The sequence below is a fragment of the Zalophus californianus genome, chromosome 10 (genome assembly GCF_009762305.2).
Source record: "Zalophus californianus isolate mZalCal1 chromosome 10, mZalCal1.pri.v2, whole genome shotgun sequence".
Taxonomy (NCBI): domain Eukaryota; kingdom Metazoa; phylum Chordata; class Mammalia; order Carnivora; family Otariidae; genus Zalophus; species Zalophus californianus.
Genome location: NC_045604.1, coordinates 67,323,407 through 67,345,801, shown reverse-complemented (window position 1 = coordinate 67,345,801; position 22,395 = coordinate 67,323,407). Strand labels below are relative to the sequence as shown.

Below are 22,395 nucleotides of genomic sequence, written 5' to 3'. Positions count from 1 at the left end.
GCTGCCAGCCGCTGCGTCGTGGTCGCAGGACCCGGGCCTTGACCACGCAGTCCCGCGGGAGGGACAGCGGGCCGACACCACCGCCCCGCTCCTCCAGTCCTGAAGGGGGCGCTGTGGCAACCTCGCCCCTGTCTCCCCGCTCTCGACTTCTCCCGGCGAGCTCCCGGAGCCTCTCGCTCGGGGCTCCGCCCCTCCTGGCAGCATCCCTCCTTCCCATTGGGCGAGGGCGGGCCGGGCCGTCCAATGGGGCGAGGCGTTGGTGCGAGGAGGGGCCGCCATCTTCGGGCCGCTGGGCCCCCGCACCGGTCTCCGGCAGCCAGAGGTAGGTGGTAGGTGGGCCGGGTCTCGCCGCCTGCGGTCCCCGGCCTCGCCCGCTCGCGCTCCGTTGCGGACCCACGATGCCGCAGTACCAGACGTGGGAGGAGTTCAGTCGCGCGGCCGAGAAACTCTACCTCGCCGACCCTATGAAGGTAAATGCCCGCGGGCCCGCTGCCTCTGCCCCGGGTCGGGAGGTCTTCCCTGCGGTCCGCGCGGCCTCCGGAACTTCTGCAGCCCCGCCAGGAGGTGCTGGGGGTGAACGGAGACGGACCCCGCCAGGTGTCATGGTTCCCGCTGCCCCCTCCCGGAGGAGCGGCGGGACGAGACCCGGAAACCGGGTCTTCGCGGGGCCCCAAACGGCACTGCTCTGCCTTCCCCGCCCCCAGCCCGTAACTTCCCTGCGGCCGCGGTTGGTTTACGTGTCTCTAAGGGCAGGGCTCCTCCCCCTGCGGCTGCGGCCTCCCGACCCGCAGTGGTCTCGGGCCCCGTTTCCCGTCGTTCCGCGGCGAGTATGAGACTCTCGCACCCTTTCCTCAGGAAAATGCCCTTAAACATAAATGGTGGCAGTTTAGGGGGCTCATTCATGGCCCCCACAAGAATTATGATAAGTAGTTGCCAGGGGTTAGCTCCTCACTGAAGGGCAAAGGAGTCCAGATGACGGGAACTGAAGCATTCAGGTCTTGATTTTTCTTCTCGCGTTTTTGTTTTGTTGTCCTACCCGCGGACTATTTAAATAGCTCCTTGCTAACTAAAAGTCTTGGTCAGTGTTTAGACCTAGATACACAACAAGAAGCTGTGAGGCAGCGTTTGTCCAGTCGTTACAGTAAAATGAAACAAGAAGTGATGGCGTCAGTTCGGTACTTTTGAAATCGAGGGTTTTGTTTGTGACACGATTTCCAGCTCCTCCATCCGGCTGATGCCGGGTGTTGGTGGTCTCCGTGCAGTGCGCTGTGAGAACGGTCCAGGAATTTTGTCCCGAAGTACCCACACCGCACGCAGAATATCTGAAAACATAGTAAAGAGTGTAGAAATTCACAAGAGTAATCATATTTTGATTTAACTTAATAGGGAAATGACTACGGGGTGGGGGGGTCCTTACAGCGTATTAGTCTAGAATACGCAGGATGGAGAGAGAGCCTTTCCTCTCTTCACCCCACAGAAAAGTCCAGGGCCCGGAAACTTCTGGTTTTCGACTCTGCTGTTTTGATAGGTGAGGGCGCTTGGCTAACAGTTTTGTGGAGTGCCTTCTGTGTGACAGGCGTTTTACACTGCATACCCTTACGTGTTTGGTTCATGTGAACAGTCGGGATAATCCCTTGAGGTAAATGAATGAACAGTCTTTGAGACATTAAATGGATTGCCTGGTCTCTAAAAGATGCAGCTAGAATTTCAACCCCGTTCTCTAAACCCCAAGTCTGTGCTGTCTGTGCCAGAACTAAAGAAGTTTTGTCAGGACGCCTTGGAATCCATTTCAGAGAATTCTCTTTCTTCTCTCCCACCCTCCTGAGCCTGTCGAGTACACCTGTCACCGTTTACCGTTTTCTCTTGCGTTGCTCTCACTGAAGATGGTGTTCCTGCTGGACAGTGTGATAACCTCTCAGTCTTTCTGCCTTTTTATTATTTTTTTTTTATTTTTAAGATTTTTATTTATCCGAGAGGGGGAGAGAGAGGAAGAGAGAGAGAGAGCATGAGAGGGGGGAGGGTCAGAGGGAGAAGCAGACTCCCGCCGAGCAGGGAGCCTGACGTGGGACTCGATCCCTGGACTCCAGGATCATGACCTGAGCTGAAGGCAGTCACTTAACCATCCGAGCCACCCAGGCGCCCCTCTTTCCATCTTTTTAAACCCTCCTTTGCTCATGCCACAGTTGTCTAAAACAAAAATGGAATTCTCTCAGTTTCCTACTTAAATACTGGTTTTTCGTAGATTGGCGGGTAAAGTCCAGACTCGCCATCCACAGTCGGACCCTCTCCAGTCTTTCTGGGTTTGTCTTCCCACCATACCCACAATCCTCAGCTCTAGTCTCATGAAGTTACAGATTTTGGATCTTCATTCACACTGCTCCTTCAGCTTCTCTCCCACCCTCTTAAGAGAAAAAAGCATGCTTTGGCAAAGCCACCTTTAGAAAGCCTTTTTATACTTCCCCTTCCCCAATTTAAATTACTTGTTTTCTCTTTTAGCATTTTACCTGTGTATGCCTATATAAAAGGACTTAACTCATGTATCCTGTGTTGGTTATTTTGGTTGCTTGAATTCAAAGTTCCTAAGAAAGCAAGAATCTTGATCACTTTTTCTCTCTTTGTGGCATCTGACCTGGTAACATAGGTGCCCCCTCAGTTACAGAATAGACCCTCTTATAACACCGTAGAGCTTTTAACTCTCACTTCTCCTCATGAAGCCAGCTGTTCTTTCAACCGAGAGTTAAGACTTTACATAGTTGTCATGCTTAGCACATTTTAAAGTTGCTTTTTGTTTCTGGAGAACATTTTTTAAGACATGTAGAATTGAATTAATTAACCCAGTTTATAGGATCTGGCATCTAAAGACAATCTAGTTGTAATTTATGTAAGTGCTTGCTGAGTTCCCTTTTCCCCTTCACCAAAACAAATTTCAAGAGTGGTGTGCCCCCCCCCAATCCCAGGAGAGCAGAGACATAATAGGAAAAGCTGTAGGTTACAGCTCTTCATAGCCCTCTCTCTTTAGTTTCCAGAATTGTCTTGAGGCTTCTGGTTCTACATTGTGACCATTTTATTTTATTTTTTAATTTTTTTTTAAAGATTTATTTATTTATTTTGAGAGAGTGAGAATGAGACAGAGAGAGAGAGTACATGAGAGGGGGGAGGGTTAAGGGGGGAGGAAGGCTCTTCGCTGAGCAGGGAGCCCAACGCGGGACTCCATCCCGGGACTCCGGGATCATGACCTGAACCGAAGGCAGTCGCTTAACCAACTGAGCCACCCAGGTGCTCCCATTGTGACCATTTTAAAATTATGTTCCTGTTTTGGCCTGTAGATACTTGGCACTTTTTAAAACAGCTAGTTATTTATGTTGGTCAGCAAGAAATGGACTCTGCTGCAGTACACTATTTCGAATCCATCACTTAAAAAAATAAAAATGATGTTCTCAGAAGTTGTAAACTCTACTGGGAGATGTTTTCTTCTAGATAAATCATTTTCTTGGCTCCCTAACTGTAGAATACTGAACAACAAAAGGTATTGTGTAGCATGGTGCTCAACATAGGAGGTATTTTGGAAGAGTTCTCAATGGAGACTTCTTCTCAAGACGGAATTCTGCTTTTCTGTCCTAATACGTCGTGTGGTGCCATCATGATAAGGACATGACTTCGCTGAATGCCTGAGTCAAAATCTACCTCCTGAGAGCCACGGGGTAGGGGACAGCATGAACTGTGACTGCCGTACTTCCTGCCACACGGATTTGGGCTTGCATAGGCCTGTCTGCTGTTTTCCCCCCTACTTTTTCTATCATTTCTCTGCGGCTGGGTTGTGGGTATTGTGAGGGAAGGAAAAACATTCTCCTTTACTCTCTTAGGTTTAATAGCTGGGGCCCTGCAAATTAAACTGACAAAAGACAGGTTAACAAGAGAGAAAACCCGACATATGTATGCAGTATGCATGGAGTTCACAAACCATTTGACTTGAGGCCGTTAGCATTGGGCCTATGTACCGTCTTAACAAGGCTGATAAAGTGTGGGAAAGAGGGTGGACTAAGGAAAGGGGGTTTGGGGCTTCTACGGAGGGAAGTAAGTTGTGGGAAGGTGATTAGTAAGGATTGTTACGCAGATAAGAGCCTGCCTTTTCCCAGTAAGGGAGAAAGGAGTACCTTTACTATTAGAAATTTATGTCACCTTACGAAGGCTAATGAAAGCCAGAAAGGGCAGAGAGCTAATTGTTCTCTGCTCAGAACAGTCCTTATGCCAAAGTGACATGTTTTGAGGAGGCATGTTGTGATCCCTTTCAGTATATAGACGGTCCCCAACTTAAGATGCTTGGACTTTTCGTGTTTTTTGTTTTTTTTTTTAAGATTTATTTCTTTATTTGACAGACAGCAAGAGAGGGAACGCAAGCGGGGGGACTGGGAGAGGGAGAAGCAGGCTTCCCGCCGAGCAGGGAGCCCGATGCGGGGCTCGATCCCAGGACCCTGGGATCATGACCTGAGCCGAAGGCAGACGCTTAACCACTGAGCCACCCAGGCGCCCCTGGGCTGTTTTTTGACTTTTGGTACTGCAACAACAATAGAAATTCAGTAGAAATTGTACTATGAATTTGAATTTTAATCTTTTCTCGGGTTAGTGAGATGCAGACAACACTCTCGTGACACTGGCCACAAAGCAATTTCTGTACGCAGTGAGGGGCTTGAACTCAGAACCCCAAGATCAGGTGTCGGATGCTCTACCGACTGAGCCGGCCACACATCCATGATAATCTCAATTTATGATATTTTCAACTGACAGTGGGTTTATTGGGGGCATAACCACATCATAAGTTGAAGAAGATCTGTATATTCTTGTTGTATATTCTTTTTATTTGTTGCATGCGGGTGGGCAGAGGGAGAGGGAGAATTCCAAGCAGGCTCCACACCCAGCACAGAGCCCAACGTGGGGCTCGATCTCACAACCCCCTGAGATCATGACCTGAGCTGAAATCAAGAGTCGGATCCTTAACCTACTGAGCCACCCAGGTGCCCAAAGATCTGTATATTAATGCCAAACCACCTTAAGAGTCTCATGGACATTCCCTGAATGTGGATGTGTTTTGGGAATTTTCAGTGTATCTTTTCAAACTGGCTGCAAATAAATATCCAACTTTTTAATAAGTCTTTTTAAAAAATGAATTATAGCAATAGGAATGAACTAAAATACTGTTTTCTACCTCATTCAATAACAGTGTTTACAGTGAAGATGTGTTTAGATGTTTTGGCTATTCTGGAGGGATCCTCTTTAGCAAACCTGAAGACTAACGCTTGTTTGTGAGAAATGTCTTCTTCTGACTTCACTGTTTCTAAATGTGTATTTTTATTTCAGGCCCGTGTGGTTCTCAAATATAGGCATTCTGATGGGAGTTTGTGTATTAAAGTAACAGATGATTTAGTTGTAAGTATACATTTTTATTTGTTGCATACTTCCCGATCTGTTTGAGTTAATCATTTGTTTAAAATTATTTACGTAGAATTTATGCAGATTATGTATTAGGATGATTATTTTGCATTTCGTTCCAAAGTCAAAAACCTCATTCTAGAGCTACTTTTATAGACTCTCGGGGAAATAACTTATTTCACCAATGTAGTATGTCAGGTATAATTTAGTAATTACTTCAGACCTTAAGCAAAAAGAGTGTAGAGACTAAAACTGGATATGAGGGGATAGAGGTCTCCTTATGAGCGTGTGGGAAGGAAATGATGGTGTTTGAACACAGGTTATAGGCTTTATGGTTCCCTCCCCCTCCCGGCTCAGTCTTGTCACTTCCGCACACCCCATTACTTCCGGGACCTGATCTCCACGTGCAGTAGTCATCCACTGAATTACTCTCGCGGTGAGCCCCGCAGCATCCCCTCACCTCCAGACCTGATGGTCTCATCATTTCACATTTTCCTGGACCTCCTGGCTGCTTCTGATAGAGAAAACCACTCTGGTGGAAATTATTTTGGCATCTGTGGCTCCGTTTTAATCTTCTTTTTCTGTGTTTCTGTCTTACTGCTCTCTGCTAATAAGTATTGGTTTCTCCAGGATTCTGTCCTGGGTCAACATTTCATACTGCTCCTGGGGCAGTCCCTTTCAGCCATAGTGCCTGGGACTGCTGGGGTCTAGGTCTGTCTCCACATTTGTACATTTAGGTCACATTTTCCTTCTGACTTCCTGACTAGCTCTCCTTACCTCGGTGCTCCTCAAAATTAGCCTGTCTAGAACGGAACTCCTTATCTCTTCTCAAACTGCCGCTCCTGTTTCCTAGCGTATTAGGGTCCTTCCTTTCCCGTTCTCATGACCACTGGCCCCTCGCTTGAAGAGCTTGTATTTGATCCTCTGACGTGCTCCATGTGCTTTCCCAGGCATTTGGGAATTACTGGCTCAAGCACCCGCGTCTCATTTCCTGTCACGAGTGCTCTGTCTCTGCTGTGCTTCCCCCGAGTTTAGGGTGTTATCCTCGCTTGGCTAGACTGCTAGACTGGGCTCCCCAATGTGGCCCTGCTTCCAGTTCATCCTTTAGTTGTCCGGAGAGATTTCAGAAAATGCAGGTTTGGTCCTTACGACCCTGCTTAAAAACCTTAGTGGCTCCTCGTCACGGATAATGTAACATGGCCTCACATGCCCTCCACCCTCTGTCTTTTCTGTGTTACGGAGGGGCTCCTGTGACGTGGCGGGCTGTCTTAGGCCTCTGTGCCTCCGGATGGCCTCTTCCCACCTTTGGGGCATTGAATCCCACCGCCGCCCCAGTGTGGCGAGATGGGTGCTTATCTTTCAACACCCAGCTAAAAGGATTACTTCATCTCTTGCTTTTCTTTTTGGCTCTTTTTGTGCTGTATCAATTATTTTATCATTTTTCGTTGTGGTGGATTGTGAGCTTCAAGACAGTAGGGAGCAGTAAAGTTCTTAGCTGTATTTCCAGTGACCAGCATGGTGTGCGGGCCCGGGGGGTGCTTAGTAAGCAGGGTTTTCATAGATGTGCTTTCAGAGTGACTAAAAATCACTTTTTGTCTTAGCTCATATGTTAGACTTTTATATATTTGTGCTCAAGGTTCCATTGTGAGGTGTGAGTTCAGACTTTGATTACCATGTCTTCCAGCAACCAGTTAAGTTTGAAGTAACTGAAAATGTAGTTAGGTCACCCACATACGGTGTAGAGTGCTAGACTTAAGAGTCAAGAGATCTGAATCCGAGTTCAGCCATTTACCAACGTCTCAGCCTTGGAAAAGTTCGGACCAATAGTTTGGCTTTCTCTGGGCCTCCGTTTCCTTGTCCTTAAAGCGCCGTGGTGGCTGCCCGCTGCCCTGACCGGGGTGTGGGGCATAGACCACACACGGCAGAGTGCCTGCACTAGAGCCGGCCTCCCAGCGCATCCGCACGTGTGCTTGAGTCAGGGCGTCCACATGACAATCTGTCGTTGTGATGGGCACGGAGTGGGGAGGTATATCCGCTGAAGACAAGTTGGCGTGTCCTGTTTTTAAGATAGGAAAAAACGCACAGCTGATTTTAGAACAAAGGGCTCTAGCTCGAAATGATGACTTTTTGCCTCCGGTAATGATGAAATGTAATTAAGGATAGGCGGATGGCAACAGTGGCAGGAACTTCATGTCACACTGATGATTCCTGTGACAAGACCGAAATAAGAAAAACGCCTTCTGTGTTCTTTCTTAAAACTACTGAGAATTGGTCCATATTTGGAAGGGGCCAAAGACACAGTCAAACCCGTCCTCCTAAATTGTAAATATATGAATCAACTCCGACAGAAAAAAAAATCTGTTTTCTAATGACTCTTTTAAAAGGTGTGCACACTTCCCTTGCTAATTCATTTTTAATAGTAATTCCTTCAGGAACTCAGTCTTAGGCTACATTTATTATCACGATGTCTTTGACTTTTTTATCATCATTTTTTTCTGATCCCATGACTGATTTATAGTATTTTCTATGAATCTGAAATCTTTGCTGTCAAACTGTAGTGACAGGGTAGACAGATTCTCCCACAGTACATGTACTGAAATTGAAACATTGGGGATTATTGTGGCCTCTTTACAAGACTGTGACACAAATTTCTACAATGTGTGGATAACAACTTTGAGTGTAAAGGCAGGATGACCAGTCAGGGATGATAAGATTGAACTATAGATTACTTAAGTTGATGACTACTATTGCAGGATCATTCGTTCCCTTTAAGACTCATGCGAACCTTTAAAATGGGCTAAAGAGAAATGGACCTTTTGTTACAAAATGAGGGAAAGACCTGCCAGCCTATATTTGGTATTTTTGAAGACTCTAGAACAAATGGTTTTTGAGAAACCATAAGTGGATCTGAAGTATATAGCTGATGAAGAATTTAACTTATAGCAGGGAAGAATTTGGTTTGGGTTAAAAACTGTGAATACCTTCAAAAAATCAAGGTTGGTCAGATTGATCTGGTTTAATTTAGACCGTGACCAGCTGTGAGCAAGGGATGGTGGATTTTTTTTCTTAAATTATCATTACTACCCTCTCCCCGTCTCCCAGTTTCACAAGTAAGGAAAGCAATCCTAATATTGCTGTGCTTTTCCAGTATAACTAACTCATGACCAGATCCCAGGAAGAAAATAATCTGATTCCAAGCCTGGAGTTGTCATCAGACCCCACAGCAGGATTTAGCATATTACTTAATTGGTCATTTTTGAGGAGCTTCTGTTAGGTTTCATTTAGTTTTTTGCTTACAGCAGTGGAGTTGGAAATACTATAAGATACTAAAGGACCGTAATTGCTGGGGGCTTAGAAACTTGAGTGTAACTGCCTTAGTTTGACCCCCGGAGGGAATAGAGCAAAAGGTGGTGGGAAAGACTCATATATTTGTACCCAGTCCTCCATTTGCTACTTTGTTGATAATCTGGTTTTACCTAGTTAATGTGTACTTTTAAAATTTCTAACAGTGTTTGGTGTATAGAACAGACCAAGCCCAAGACGTAAAGAAGATTGAGAAATTCCACAGTCAACTAATGCGACTTATGGTAGCCAAGGAATCCCGCAGTGTTGCCATGGAAACGGACTAAATGGTTTGAATTGAAGATCTGTCCTGTTCTTAGGAAGTAAATCTCTTTTGAATCTGAAAAAGTGTTGGGAAAGAAAATAGTTTATGTAACTAAGTGGCCTCTTCAGAAGTGGGGAGATCGTTTTTTGTACTTTGTGTTTTAATGTTTACTTTAAAGAGCTAGGAATGTAAAATGCTTTCAGGTAGAAAACCTTTATTTATTTTTGAAAATTGAACAAATGCATCTATGTTGGGAAACCTTTTGCAGGTTGATATGGGGCAAAATATGTAATTATTCTATGGTAAGTTTGTGTCAGTAATTTGAAAAAGGCAATTCTTCCTTAAATTTAGTTAATCTGTCTTTAAAAGAAAATTAGATGTAACCATTTTGCCAGAGTGATATATTTCTTTTGGAGCATAAAATTTGTGCTGTTGCTGACCAACAAACATAAAATATGGTAACTGGAATTGCCTGTGCACAGCAGTGTGCCTGACTATGTATAATATAGTAGTGTAGTTTCAGTTATTTCTAAAAGTAATCATGGAAACAAGTATGCTTTACTTTACCTAAAACTTTCCAAATTTAAACTATTTTTGAATGTAAGGGATTTGTAGTATCATTAGCTTGTTGAGCAGAGACTTGCTTTGAATCTCGTTTTCAGTGCTCAGAAACCAGCTGCGGTTACTTTAAGTGCATGAACAGAATGATCACTAGTGGCCTGAGGCCACCATATTACACAGGTATTTGCCACAGATTTCCCCTCTGTCTTTTCTCAGGAGGGCTAAAGATTATTCAGACTGTTAAATCTTCACATATGTCTGTGCCACCCCTGCCCGTTTCTCTCTGTATTTAACCAAGGTGTTAAGCTGACTGTCACAACTGTTATGTTTTCCATTAGGCCAGAGGGATATCATTTGATATTTATCATATTATTGTAACCTGAATTTTACCACCTAAATGTAATGTTCACATGTTGCTACCTACATTAAAATATTTTTTGGTTAGGAATTTGTTGTGTTGAGCAACATTTTCACATGGAAAATTCCATTAGCCATATGAATTTTTGCATGTTTTGGAGAAGTCAGTAAGTAAAATATTATATGAATATATATTGTTTCTCTTGAAGTTTTTAACTTCTCAAGAATTACTGATTTCTTGACTGGGATATACTGTATTCATTTAGTGTAAAATGAGCCTGATGTTACTGTAAGTAAATTTTGATTGTTTTGTTTGTTGGTACTTTTTGCTACACGACTTTCTCTGAAGATGTATGTTGATGGCAAGGTGGTTTTCTTGATTAAGAAAAGTAACATCAAATAGTAAAGGGTATTTAGGATTTGAGGTTCCCCTCCCAGTCAGTGGGATCGCTGGAGGATTTTTTGGCCTTTTTCTTTCTCATTTACACCTTCTGCTTTTTAACACTATAAAAATAACCTGGAGGGGAGTGACGGATTCGGGTTCCCTGGTCCTTGTGGCTTTTAGTGGAGAGTGGAGAGCAGCGGCCTGGGTTGCAGTCTTGGCTCCACTGCTTCCTAGCTCCGTGGCCTTAGGGTACTTCTCTGCGCACCTGTTTCCTTTTCTGGAAATGGGGCTGACAACAGTACTCCTAGGACTTGAGGAGGGTCAAATGGTAGAACCTATCGTAAGCCTTTAGCACAGTGCTTGGAACATAGTAAAGCTCAATAAATGGGAGCTGCTAGCCGCAGTAGCTGTATTTTTCAGGGGAAAAGGTATAGCTGGCTCTTAGTTTATTTCATAACTTTCATTGGAGGATTATTTGGAGGTAACATCTGCCTTTTCTGCCAAGGGCCATGTCTGTTATTGAATGCCATTTTTGACAGTTGGGGAGCAAAACAAGACTGTCTCCATAGACAGTGTTCTTATGTGGGAAGAAACAGAAATCCTTAAATCTAAAACTTCTGTTTATTTGTGTCTGCACAAAATAAAATTAAGATAATTGGTAAATGTATCAAATTTCTTAAAGACCATATAAATAACAAAACGCCAAATCATCATACATTCTGAAGATTGCAGTGCTGTATACTCCCAATTTTTTTTTAATCATGAAGTGTTTCTACACACCATAATCACACTTACCTGGGTTAATTTTTCACAAACATATTTGTGATATATTTGATCAAACACTGCTGACTTTAAGGTAATCCACATGAACTCACTGTAGTAATTGAGATTCTAGGTATAGTTCGCAGTTAAAATAATTTCATTTTGTTCTTCTAAGGACCCACTCTCCTTGGAGCACAGAGTTCATTAAACATTGCTATTAGGCTACATATGTTCTCTACTTACATAAAGGGTTGAATTCTCCCTCTTGGGGTTCCTAGTCTGCCAACTTTCTGTCTTAAAAATATAAAGTCTCAGGGCACCCGGGTGGCTCAGTTGGTTAAGCATCCCACACTTGATTTCAGCTCAGGTCATGATCTTGGTCATCAGATCGAGCCCTGCGTCAGGCTCCGTGCTGAGCCTGGAGCCTTCTTAAGATTCTCTCCCTCTCCCTGTGCCCCACCCCCAGTTGCTTGTGCTGTCTCTCTAAGAAAAAAAAGTGTGTGTGTGTATGTATATGTGTAGTCTCTTTCTCAGGCACAGCTTTAAGTCCTTGATCAGAGGCAGCGTTGACAGCATTTTATAGCTGATACCTTCTGTTACCCTTAGAAACATCTAACAGTAACAGTTGTATGATGGTAGTAGTCTTCAGAGTATTCTAAAACTAATTCAAAATGAGTGAAATGTGAAATTAATTGCCCAAGAACAGTAAGAGCTCCTGTCCTTTTGCCTACTGAAAACCAAAGCCCTACATTTATTGCCTCCTACTGTTCATCTTAGTCAAAAAAATAGTTAAAAATGCCTTGTGGTAATGGCAATATCATCATATTTAGGGTTATTTCTCTTTAAACAACAGGGAAAATGATCCTGTAGGACTGCAGTTGAAATTTATAATCATGTGAGAAGAAAGCCAAAATAATTTCGTTCCCTCTTTCTTATATTAAAAGCACTAGTTGGGGGGCCCCTGGCTGGCTCAGTTGGAGAAGTGTGGCTCTTGGATTTCAGAGTCATGAGTTTGAGGCCCACAGTGGGGGTAGAGAATATACATTAAAAACACTAGCTGGACTGGCCAGATAAGGTAGAACCAGATACAGCTGTGAGTGCGTGGAGTTCCGAAAGACAACAGCAGGTGGTTGTTCATTGTTCATTGAAGTACCAATGAACCCATGAGGAGTCCACCATTTTCCCCTCTGGTATACCCCAGCGTGAAGACAGCACGTTGGAAAGCTGGAGGGGGTACTGGGGCACAGACAGGCACAAGCTCTCTCAGTCGGCCTCAAAGAGCACAAGGGGCACTTCTCATATACCCAAGAGAGTGTAGAAACCCTTTGTGTTTTTTTATTCTTTTGTATTCTCTTACCCACCCCAGCAATGCCATGATGGTGACAGCATCCACTGCTGGCAGTCAGAGCCTGTGGGAGCCAAAACTTGGGGAGATGATCCTCTCCCATACAGCTTTGTCTCCAAAAGGGTAGAACCAATCCCCATTGCACTTTTCTCTCTGCCCTCTGTCCACTTGGCCCCGGATGCAGACACAGTGGCAAAAGTAGTCTTCTGGCCAGAGAACTAGAAATAGAAGGAACCAGAAAGTACCAAAGAGATCACAGAGAGGAAGGAACTCAGATAGGGACCTCATTAAGTTGTTGATGAACCCCTGGGTCCATTGCCAAGCTGTATGTATGTGTGGATCTGATCCTTTTCAGCAGACCAAAGACTAATACAAAGAGACCACCACCCAAATCCCACACCGGCACCCAGGAGGCATTCACATGCACTAGATCCAAAAAACCCTGCAATGGTTTTGAAAGTTGAACTGCCATCCCAAACTGCCTTCTGAAGGCGTCAATTTAGCTTTCAAAACCTTTGCCTGATCTTACACGCCTGAAACTCATATATTTTATGTCTGTTTTGTTGGAATTTTAAAAACATAATAAAACCTTTGCCTGCAACCTAACCAGGTTGTTGACTGCCTGCTGAAACAAAAACTCAGTATTTTCTGTAGGATTTGAACAAGAGTTAGAGTTTAATGACAGTGTTCAAAATGTCAAGGATACAATCCAGAATTACCTGGCACACCAGGAAATGGGGAAAATCTCAACTAGAAAAAGGAGATCCCAGTACTGAGATATCAGATGTTGGAATTATCTGACAAAGACATTAAAGCAGCTATTATAAAAGTGCTCCGGCAAATAATCAAGAATGCTCTTGTAGCTAATGGGGGAAAAAATTTCTGCAAGGAAATTATATATATATATATATATATATATATATATATATATATACACATATAAAATGAAAATTTTAGAAATGAAATACACAGTAACCAAAATTAAAAACTCCCTGAATAGTCTAGCATAATGGAGGAAACAGTGACCTTGAAGATAAACCAAGAGAATTTAATCTGAATACCAGAGAAAAAGATTGGGAAACGACAAAGCAAAACCATGAGCAGACCTTCAGAGATCTGCAGGACAATAATAAAAGGTCTAACATTTGTGCCATCAGAATCCCAGAAGGAGAGGAGAAAGCATGATGCTGGGAAAAAATATTTGAAGAAATACTGGCAAGAAACTTCCCAATTTGGTGAAAAATTTAAACCTATGGATTCCGGAAACTCCTAGATACCCACACCCAACACAATCGAAGTGAAAACTGGACAATACGCTTGAAAGCAGCCAGTGAAAAACACATTATCTATGGGAAATAATGATTTGGATGACTGGATCTCTCATCAGAAAGGGAGGCTGGAAGGAAGGAGCACAACATTTCTAAAATGCTAAAAGGAAAGAACTGACAACCCAGAATTCTATATCCAGTGAAAATATCCTTCAGGCACTAAATGAAAAGTCACTCTTGGATGAAGGAAAACAAAGAACTCTGGTGCCTGGGTGGCTCAGTTGTTAAGTGTCTGCCTTCGGCTCAGGTCATGATCCCAGTGTCCTGGGATCGAGTACCACATCAGGCTCTCTCCTCGGCAGGAAGCCTGCTCTCCCTCTCCCACTCCTGCTGCTTGTATTCTTGCTCTCACTATCTCTGTCTCTGTCAAATAAAATCTAAAAAAAAACAAAAAAACAAAAAACTCATTCCTAGCGGACCTGGTCTAAAACCACTAAAGGAAATTCCTCAGACTGAGAGAAGATGACGCCATTAAGAAAAATGGAAACATTCACGAAAGAAGGAAGAGCAACAGAAATAGTCATGATCTGGGTTAAGAGAATTAAATGATTCTCTTGAGTTCTTAAAATTTGTTTGATGATAGAAGTAAAATATGACATTGATGGTGTTTTCACTGATGGAATACCTAAGACACCAGTAACAAAGGAGGGGGATTATGGAACCTGTATGACAGTAAAGTTTCTGCAGTCCACTCAAAGTGGTGAAATCTTGATTCCTAGTAGACTGAAAAACTAAACGTGTATTCTCATCTCTCAAGCAACCACCAAAATAACTGCAAATAGTTCTTTTAGTAGATAGATAAATGAAAAACAAAATTAAATGACCCCAAAAAGGCAAGAAAGGGCTATCAGGAACAACAACAATAAAACAGGAAACAAACCCAAAACAATAAAATGGTAGACCTAAAGGCAAACATATCAATACTTAAATTAAATGCCAAAAGTCTTAAGGACACAGAAATTGTCAAAAAAAAAAAAAAAAAAACTAGAACCAACTATATTCTAACAGTTTTATTATAAAAGGTATAAATCAGGATTGGTCAATTGAAGAGACATAGGATAAGGTCTGGGAAGATAGAAAATGTAAAACTTCCATGTCCTTAGGACAAATTACCCTCCTAGTGCATTCATGAACGATTACCAACCAGGGACACTGACCCAAGCTTTGGCTGTCCATTATGTTCCATTACATAGGAAAGATGGAATCGCTGGCCATGCACTGGAGCTCAATCTCCAGCCACCCTTCCCCTTACCAGGGGATGGGCTAAAACCCTCCTTAAAACCCCAACCGTCTAATCACATGGTTGGTCTTTCTGGCAGGGCTAGCCCCCTTCCTGAATTACCTCATTAGCATAAACTCAGAGATGGTCCCAGGGACCCACCATGAATAACAAAGGTACTTCTTTCGCTCAGGAGATGTCAAAGATTTAGAGGTTAGTTCCCAGGAACCCTGGTTTCCTGGAGCAAAGACCAGAAAAATTCTTTACAATAATTCTCTTAGCAGTAGAACTAATAAATAGAAATTTAGCAAGGATGTAGAACTGAACAATGCCACCAACCAACTGGACCTAATTGACATTTATAAAACACTCCATCCAACAGTATATAATACACATGAGTTTATGTGTATATGGAACATTCACTGGTGTCATACAGGAAACTGACCAGTGCAGTAAGGCAAGAAAAAGAAAGAAAAGGCATCCAAATTGAAGATGAAATAACTATTTGTAGACCACCTGATTGCCTACATGAGAATCCTATGGAATCTACAAAAAAAGCCACTGAAACTAATAAGCTTGCAGGTTACAAGATTGATATATATAATATATACAACTTTATATACTTGCAACAAACATGGAAATTAAATTGACATGTATTTTTAATATCAAAAGATACATACTGAAAGCTACAAAACATTTCTGAGAGAAATTAAGAAGACTTAAGTGAGAGATCTATCTTATTCACAGGTCAGAAGAATCAGTATTATTAAAATGTCATTTTCCCTCAAATTGAGGTATAGATTCAGTGTATGCCCAGTTAAAATCCCAGCAGGCTTTTTTTGTAGAAATTGATATTCTGATTCTGAAATTCGCATGGGAAAGCGAAAGACCAGGCGAGAATAGCTAAAACATCTTTGCAAAAGATGAGCTAAAGTGCAGAGCTAAAACCACCTTCTTTCATGCCTTGCAAAACTACAGTTCTTTAGGACAACACCAACATAAACAAGAGATCAGTGGAACAGAATATAGAGTCCAGAAACAGACCCACACATATATGGATAACTGTTAGTTTACAAAGATGTAAAAGCAAGCCATGGAGAAAGGACAGTCTGTTTAACAAATGATGCTGGGATGATTCGATATTCCTATGTTTAAAAAATTAAAACTACCTTGCACCATGTACAAATATTAATTTTAAAGATGAACCATGAATCTAAATATAAAACCACAAAACTTTTTTTAAAGATTACTTATTTTAGGGGGGGAGGGGCAAAGGGAGGAAAGAGAATCCAAGCAGACTTCCTGCTAAGCTCAGAGCCCGATGCCAGCCTCCATCCCAGGACCCCGAGATCATGACCCGAGCTGAAATCAAGAGTCAAACGCTTTACCAACTAAGCCACACAGGCTCCCCTAAACTACAAAACTTGTAGAAGAAAAGAGAGAATCGTTGTGACCTTGGTTTGGCAAAGATTTCTTAATCTGTATGCAATCTATAAAAAAAATTGGACTTCAGAATTAAAATCTTCTGTTCTTCCAGAGACACTGTTAAGACAATGACAAGCCACATATCAAAAAAATTATTTGTAAAGCTATATATATATATATATATATATATATATATACACATACGCACACATATGTAATACATATATATGAACCCTCAAAACCCAATAAACCCCCACCCCAAAAACACACAAAAGACACTTCACTGAAGAAGATGTACACGTGGCCAATAAGCACATGAAAAGATGGTCAACATTATTAGTTGTTAAGGAGATGTAATTTAAAATCATGAGCTACCACTACGCACCTATTCGAATGGCTAAAATTTAAAAGCTTGACTGTACCAAGAGCTGGCAGGGATGTGGAGCAACTAGAACTCTCATACTGCTGGTAGGAATGTAAACTGGTACAGCCATTTGGAAAACAGGCAGGTTTGTTTTTTTTTTTTATAGTTTAATGTATTTTAATAGCAAACTTACAGGAACAGCAACAGAAGACAGACAACATTAAAAACACGTACTTGCATGTAGGACAACTCAGAAAAGTACAGCGAATGGGTGGATCTACTGTATGATAAAAATGCTACAAACACCATTTAGTTGCCATCAATAAGAAATTTACTTGTTTTAAAAAAAATCCAAATGCTGGCATTGTCCAGAAAAATTTAACAGGTTTATTTATAATTGTTATAAAGTTGAACAGGCAGGTTCTTTAAAATAATTATGCATACATCTACTGTCCACATAAAGACTTGCACATTAATTTTTTTTTAAAGATACTATTTTTAGGGCACCTGGGTGGCTCAGTCGGTTAAGCAGATGCCTTTGGCTCAGGTCATGATTTCAGGGTTCTGGGATCGAGTTCCGCATCAGGCTCCCTGCTCAGTGGAGAGCCTGCTTCTCCCTCTGCCTCTCCTCCCGCTCGTGCTCTCTCACATGCACTCTCTCAAATAAAAAAAAAATTTTTTTTAATAGAAAGATACTATTTTTAAGCAATCTGTACACCCAACCTGGGGCTTGAACTCACAACCCCGAGATCAAGAGTTGCACGCTCCACTGAATGAGCCATCCAGGAGCCCCAACTTGTACATGAATGTTCATAGTGGCTTTATTCGTTAATAGCCCCAAACTGGGAACAACCCAAAAGTCCATCAATAAGTCCAGTCTTTGGATAAACAAATTGTGGTGTATTCATACATAGCAATACTACTCAGCGAGGAAAAGGAGAAATAACTACCAATACCCACGACAAAGTGGATGAACCTCAAACCATACTGAGTCAAAGGAGCCGGGTCTCTGAGTACATGCTGAATGATTTAACGTGGGTAAATTTCCAGCTGCAAAAACTGCAAAATACAGTGACTGCAGGCAGCTGGGTGCTTTCCTTGGGGACAAGGGCCCGTGCACAGAAGGGACTGCAGTGACACACGAGGACGCCACAAGTTCGCTGGCTTAGAACAACAGGAATGTTTTCTCTTAGAGGATCAGAAGTCCAGAACGGGTCTTCAAGAGCTGAAGTGAAGGTGTCACTAGGGTTTGTTCCTTCAGAGCCTCCAGGGGAAGAATCCGTTTCTCTGCCCTTGCCAGCCCCCCGGGGGGCTGTCCTCCTTCCCTGGCTCATGGCTCCACGTTACATCACCTTCCCACCCTGTTTCTGCCCCGTCACCTCTGCCTCCTCTGACCTCCTTGCCCCTCCTCTCGTAAAGACCTTTGGGACTACATTCAGTGTCCACCCACCTAGCCCGGGATCATGTCTCCATGCTGACCATATCTGCAAAGTCACTTTTGCCACATAAGTCAGCAAATTCACAGGCTCTGGGGGTTAGGGCATGGGTATCTTTGGGGGAGCCATTACTCAGCCTGCTACAGATAAGCTTTTGTCAGACACAAGTTTCAGATTTGGATGATAGCCACTCACTGTCCTACTCTGTTCCTTTACGATCGGGTCTGACATCTCTCTTCTTGGCATCCATACACACACGACTCACGAGTAGTGGGGAGCCGAAGCCCGTGAGGTCACCCTGGGCCAATGAGGGATGGGAGCTCTCACTCCCACTTTTCGTCCCCTGGGTGGACAGCTCTGGGAGACTCATTTTAGAAAGCTCAGAAGGTTCCACAGAAGCAAGCACCAGCCGCCCAGAGCAGTGGCGAAGTCGAAAACACATCCTCATGGGGCGCCTTGGAGGCTCAGTCAGTTGAGCGTCTGACTCTTGATTTCAGCTCAGGTCATGATCTCAGTGTTGTGGGAATGAACCCCGCATCAGACTGCGTATAGCAGGGAGTCTGCTTGAGATTCTCTCTCTCCCTCTCCCTCTGCATCCCCTCCCCCAAAATGAAAAGAAAACACATCCTCATATCATCTTTTCCTCTACATTTTCACCTCCCCGCCCTCACTCCTGTCCCTCTGATGACGTCCCAAATAAGCTCCTTACATGCAACCCCTTGTCTTACACTCTGCTTTCAGGGGAGCCTGGATTAGAAAAACAACAACAAAAAGCTCTTGGAAATTAAGAATATGATCACTGAAATGAAAATACAAAAATGTGAAGGGGGAAAAAATTACAGAAAAATCTCAGAGGGGTGCCTGGGCGGCTCGGTTGTTAAGCATCTACCTTCAGCTCAGGTCATGATCCCAGGATCCTGGGATCGAGTCCCATGTCCGGCTCCCTGCTCTGCGGGGAGCCTGCTTCTCCCTCTCGTCTGCCCCTCCCCCCTGCTCATGGGCACACTCTCTCAAATAAATAACATCTTCAAAAAAAATATATCTCAGAAATTGGAGCCAAGAGGGAAAAAAAAAAAGGCAGTTCAAGATTTGGATGACAGGAATTCCCGAAAAAGGAAAATCAAGTGGAAGAAATTGTCAATAAGATGACCTAAGAAGTGTTTAGGAATTAAAGGACGTGAGTGTCCAGACTGGAAGGGCCCTCCTTGTGCCCTGTATAGAGCATGAAAGTCAACCAAGTATCAAAACCAGTGATGTTGGAATTTCTGAACTGTGCGGGCAAAGAAAAGATCCCAGAAGCTTCCAGGGGGAAAAAGAGGTTCTTTAAAAAGGTTCTAGCATCAGAATGGCTTTGGACTTGGGGCGCCTGGCTGGCTCATTTGGAACACTGCGACTCTTGCTCTTGGGGTCCTGAGATTACTTAAATAAATAAACTTAAAAAAAAAAAAGAATGGCTTTGGACTTGTCAGCCGCAGTCCTAGAAACCCGGAGATCATGGAACCATCACTCTTCTGAAGGAAGATTCTTTCCATTCTTCCATTCTGGAATGGTACATTAATTAATGGGAAGCATCGAATAAACATGTTTTCCAGACACACTTAGATTATATTTTACTGAGGTAACGACCTCCCAATCTCAGTACCTTAAAAAAAGTTTAATTTTTTGCTCAAATCAGAGGGAGCTGCGGCTCCACAAGCCTGCTCCCACTCACAGTCAATGTCTCGATTCCAGGATCGAGGAGGAAAGAAAATCTCCCAACGGCTCTTGAAACCTCTGCTCAGATGTCATGTCGTGTTCTATTGATCAAAGTAAGTGACATGTCCAGGCCTGGCATCAGTGACCCTGGGGAATTACATTCATCTGCAGGGAGGCACTGGAGGCCAAGCAAAGGGCAGGAGTCCCTGAGAACAGTAATCTACACGATGTCTCAAAACTTCACAAGAAGCGATCAGGGATGCGCTCCTCTAAAACCTTAAAAGAGTGAGTCAAGGAAGAAGGAGAAGGGGGTACAGGAAGCAGACACCTAACAAGAGAGCCCCAAAAGGATCCCCAGGGTGGGGGTGAAGGGGAGCCCGGCCGCGGTGGTGCCCCAGGCATGGAGCAACCAGACCAGATGAGGCAGGTCAGCAGTCCGGAGGCACTTTAAAAAAATGTAATCGAAGAAAATCCAACGTGAATTAATTTACTACTGAGGGGTTGGTGTTGAAGTAGGGGCTGATCCACAGGAAATTATGCAAAATTCAAAAATATTAATGTTAGGGGAAACATGTTAAACAGGAAAAGAAAATCGTACTTCTATAGATCAGCGCTGAATTCCCTTCAGAACAATGAAAACAGTGAAACACTAAAATGATTTGGGGGACTTGGGGGAGGATGGGAGTCCATGGAGTGACGTCAGTTGAAGAAAGAGCTAATTTCCATATCTGTTGATGTCTGAGATGCCTGAGATGTGAGTAGGAAAAAAAGAAACAAATATAAATTTACAAATATAAAGAGAATCCACTAGAAGGGTTAAACCTGGTTTTTACTCTTTCAGGAGAATGGGGGCTGAGGGTAGAATGGGGACAAGGGCTGAAACTGCTGTTGTCCTCAACACCTCTCAGACTCAGCTGATGCTTCAAATAATTGATTAAAACACGAAGTTTAAATAAGAGCCCCACCCCCCACTCCCGCCATCTGTTCAGAATGGGAACAAAATTATTTTCATAGTCAAAGAAGGCATAGAAAAGATGCAGTGTCCAGTGCAAATCCACAGAGGGCCCAAGAGAGCCTTTCCTGCCTTGGAAGTTCGTGTACTTGTCAGCTTTACTTCCTTCGGCTGATCTGATCTTCACGCACTTGTATCGTTTGATCATTGCTCTTGAAGCCCCGAGAACGGTACAGTCAGAGAACCCGGGACAGCTGGAGAAAGTGGTCTGGAGAGTCAGTGTGAAATCATTTAGAAGAACTTTGGGGATCCGTGAGTAATAATCTATCCTTCCTCCTTTCTGTGGACACGGGGAAAATGTTTTAAAATGCAACAAATTGCATCTCTCCTCCTCTTTGCATTCTTTATAAATGTGAAATCTATAGAAAATCTAAGATCATTTTCTGTTAGTAGTAACTCAGCACATAGGATATACTATATATTATCTTGTCATTCCTGATATTCCCCAACAGGTACCTTTGCAAATTATCTTGTGTATTGTACGTGGGCAAGTTTCTAGAAACTGGGGATTCTGCTTGCATCTTATTTATTGGTTGGTTCGTTGGTAGCACCATACGCTGACCGATGACTGGTAAATACACTTGACTATAAAAATGATGAGAGAACACACAGAGATGAAACTATTCTATATAACTAATAATCTTACAAAAGTCTTTCTCTCTGGAACATTTTGTGAAATACCTATTTGGCATCCCCACCCTCACGTCCTAGTGTCTAAGTGGATTTGTAATCTGTTCATCTTGCAATAATGAGTAGTGGGCGCTATGCCCTTTTGAGAATCTAATTGTCATAAAATGCAGGCAGGATCAGATGCAATCAGTAAGCTCTCGATTGGTATCTGGTAAAGGGACTTATTGGTAAGTAGGGGGAGTGTCCAGATAGCAGATTGGGCAGGGCAGGAGCCCCGTGGGCAATAGGAGCGGAGGAAAAGCCTGAGGGGAGGAGAGAGAGGAAGAGCAGTTTGTGGGAAGCCATCCGAGCCTGGAATTTGCAAGAGCACAAGACGTGCTCTAGAATCTACAGGAAAAAGCAATGAATCTGGAGGGTCCCATGACCTCAGAAAACAATATTTTTAAGTTAATGTTTATTTTTCTTTCTTTATTTTTAAAGATTTTATTTATTTATTTGAGAGAGAGAGGGATAGTAAGAGAGAGCAGGAGGGTGGGGAACCCGATGCAGGGCTTGATCCCAGGACCCCAGGATCACGACTGAGCCAAAGCCAGACGCTTGACCAACTGAGCCACCCGGGCGTCCCCAAGTTAATTTTTACTTTTATCCTTGCACATGGTTTTTAAAAAATAAAATAATCAAGGCTTAAAATAAAATAGAACAGTCCCCCATCATTCATTTTTCTTATTCTACCTTCCAAGCCTTTTAGCGTCTACTTCTGTATATATGAATGACATACTTATAATGCGTATTTCCAGATTTGTCAATTTTGGACATTGTCTGTTGATTTTATAGTAAAGACT

General features: G+C 43.0%; 2 protein-coding genes across 2 annotated transcripts in view; both read left to right on the top strand.

Annotated features, from left to right (window-relative positions):
• The first annotated feature begins 233 nt into the window (after positions 1-233).
• SRP9 (signal recognition particle 9) lies at positions 234-11,000 on the top strand. Its single transcript, XM_027613273.2, has 3 exons — positions 234-470; positions 5,356-5,424; positions 8,937-11,000. Exons 1-3 carry the CDS (start codon positions 399-401, stop codon positions 9,054-9,056), a joined length of 261 nt encoding a protein of 86 aa, XP_027469074.1. The 5' UTR covers positions 234-398; the 3' UTR covers positions 9,057-11,000.
• EPHX1 (epoxide hydrolase 1) overlaps positions 344-22,395 on the top strand; it is a 58,542-nt gene continuing 36,490 nt past the window's right edge. The window contains exon 1 of the mRNA XM_027613269.1: positions 344-470. The gene's annotated coding sequence lies outside the window, so the exon portion shown is untranslated. The remainder of the gene's footprint in view (positions 471-22,395) is intronic.